The sequence below is a fragment of the Limulus polyphemus genome, unplaced genomic scaffold (genome assembly GCF_000517525.1).
Source record: "Limulus polyphemus unplaced genomic scaffold, Limulus_polyphemus-2.1.2 Scaffold579, whole genome shotgun sequence".
NCBI classification, from domain to species: Eukaryota; Metazoa; Arthropoda; class Merostomata; order Xiphosura; family Limulidae; genus Limulus; species Limulus polyphemus.
The window spans coordinates 180,970-183,638 of record NW_013666189.1 but is presented as its reverse complement, the minus strand read 5'-3'; the positions used below and the strand labels follow the sequence as shown (position 1 = coordinate 183,638).

At 31.3% G+C, this 2,669-nt stretch overlaps 1 protein-coding gene across 1 annotated transcript in view; it reads left to right on the top strand.

The window, feature by feature from the left end:
* Positions 1 to 2,281, top strand: part of LOC106459229 (dihydropyrimidine dehydrogenase [NADP(+)]-like) — a 66,917-nt gene extending 64,636 nt beyond the window's left edge. The window contains exon 22 of the mRNA XM_013918832.2: positions 670 to 2,281. Coding sequence (XP_013774286.1) covers positions 670 to 927 — 258 coding nt within the window. The 3' untranslated portion in view covers positions 928 to 2,281. The remainder of the gene's footprint in view (positions 1 to 669) is intronic.
* Positions 2,282 to 2,669: the final 388 nt, after the last annotated feature.

The following is a 2,669-nucleotide window of genomic DNA, read 5'->3' as shown; positions in this document are numbered from 1 at the left end:
TATTGGTTTCTTGAATTACTTTTACTGTATTAGCTCATTTTACTAAAAAACAACGCAGATAAAAATGGTTATTGGTTTCTTGAATTACTGTTACTGTATTAGCTCATTATACTAAAAAAACACGAAAGATATAAAATGGTTATTTGTTTCTTGAATTACTTTTACTGTATTAGCTCATTTTACTAAAAACCAACGAATATAAAAATAGTTATTGGTTTCTTGAATTACTGTTGCTGTATCAGCTCATTATACTAAAAAACACGGGAGATAAAAATGGTTATTGGTTTCTTGAATTACTTTTACTGTATTAGCTCAAGTATACTAAAAAAACACGGAAGATAAAAATGGTTATTGGTTTCTTGAATTACTTTTACTGTATTAGCTCATTATACTAAAAAAACACGGAAGATAAAAATAGTTATTGGTTTCTTGAATTACTGTTATTGTATTAGCTTATTTTACTAAAAAACACGGAAGATAAAAATAGTTATTGGTTTCTTGAATTACTGTTGCTGTATCAGCTAATTATACTAAAAAAACACGGAAGATAAAAATGGTTATTGGTTTCTTGAATTGCTTATTGTATTAGCTCATTATACAAAGAAAACATTAGGATAAAAGTAGTTAGCAGTTTTTGTGAAGTTATTTCAGTCTTGTTACATTTTGTAGGAAATGTGCATCAACTGTGGAAAATGTTATATGACATGCAACGACTCTGGATATCAAGCTATAACCTTTGATCCAGAGACTCACTTGCCTCGAGTAACCGATGATTGTACTGGTTGTACGCTATGTGTATCCGTGTGTCCCATCATTGATTGTATTAAGATGGTGGATCGAACAACACCTTATCAACCAAAACGAGGAATATCTCTCAGTGGATCAACTGATTACTGTTCTAGTCACTTTCCTCTCCCAGCCCAATAGCAGGGCGGGCAGATAATTTTTTATTAGCATTTTGATAGTTAATATTGTTAAGATAGATCCCTATCTTAAAAACGTATATAAATTCGATTTCAATGAAGACAAATGATATTTTATTAAAATAGTTACTTTTCTTATTTTTAAAATACTATAATTTTATAAAGCATAGTTCAATGAAAGAGATTATATGGTATTGAGACAGTTATTTCTTATTTTTAAAATATTTGTTTATAAAGTGTATGTTTCAATGAAGTAAATTAGATTTTACTAAGTATATCATTTGAAGTGGAAAATACAAGCATGTTAATTCTTATTTATATTAGTATGATGATATAAGCACAAAAGCTACATGGTAATGAGTTAGGCGGAAGTATTCAAATCTAATTGTTCTTAGAATTACCGTAACTAAATATATTTTAGTAATATACTTCAAATTATATCATTACATATAAAATAGATTCCAAAGCAAACTACTGAAATTTCGTTTCAAAGTTCAAATATGATTGTATTAGTAGCGCCATCTTGTAGGCGTACTTAAAAATACAAACTAATTTCTTTTTTTATTTCTAATGATTTAATATTATCTTGTTTGATGAGCAAAATGGCGAAATATTAGGTACTGTAATTCTTGTGTGAATATTATATTTTTTGTGGAGTGGAAAGTATAAAAAGAATCAAACGGTGAAAATTAATATGAAATATCAGCTGTGTTGCTGGCTTAGTTAAAAGCCAATTGATTTTTTGTTTCTTTTAGAGTAAAGCCATGTTTAATATGTCCATCACGAGGAATCAAGTCCCGGATTTTAGCGTTGTAAGTCCGTAAACCTACCGCTGTCCAACCGGGTAACGTTAGTTAATATTTCCATTTATCGTTATCAAGCAATAATCTCATTTTATTATATCAGCTTGACGCTGCCTTACTGTAATAATATGGAATATTCTACTGTAGAACTCACTTTGTTTTAAAGAAATAAACCTGGTAAGTTGCATACATGTTAGTTCCTCATAATTATCCTCTAATAACAACCGCAAGTGATAAAAAGTAATAGAAATGTATGTTTAATGTATATGAAGACCCTGATGCCGGGTTTCGATACCCGTGGTGGGCAGAGCACAGATAGCCCTTGTGTAGCTTTGTGTGTAATTACAAACAAACAAGACCCCGACGAAGGAAATATGTTGAGCATGTCATCTTACAAGTGTTGAACCATTTCCTGGACAAATGAGTTTATTATTGTATGAAAATATATTGAATATAAAATCAGCCAACCAAACTTGTTGGTTTGAATTTCGCGCAAAGATACGCACACAAGGGCTGTCTGCCTTATCCATCCCCAATTTAACAGTGAAAGACTAGAGGGAAGCAGCTAGTTATCACCACCCACCGCCATCAATTGGGCTACTCTTTTACCGACGAATAATGCGATTGACTATCACATTATAATGCCTCCACGGCTGAAAGGACGAACCGGTTTGGTGGGACGAGGATTTGAAACCGCGCCCCTCAGATTGCAAGTCGAGTGCCCTAACCACCTGGCCATGCGAGTCCAGACTAACCAAAATCGTTTTTTTTTAATGGATTATATCAGTAAAGTTAAAGTTAATTCATAGAACCATTAACTAATGATGATTATGATATCAAAAGAGTTTTAAAATCTCTCAATAAATACAATATTTGAATTTTTATACGATAATTTACTGCGTTAGCTTTGATATAGTCTCTGTATACTAATATTTCTTTCAAT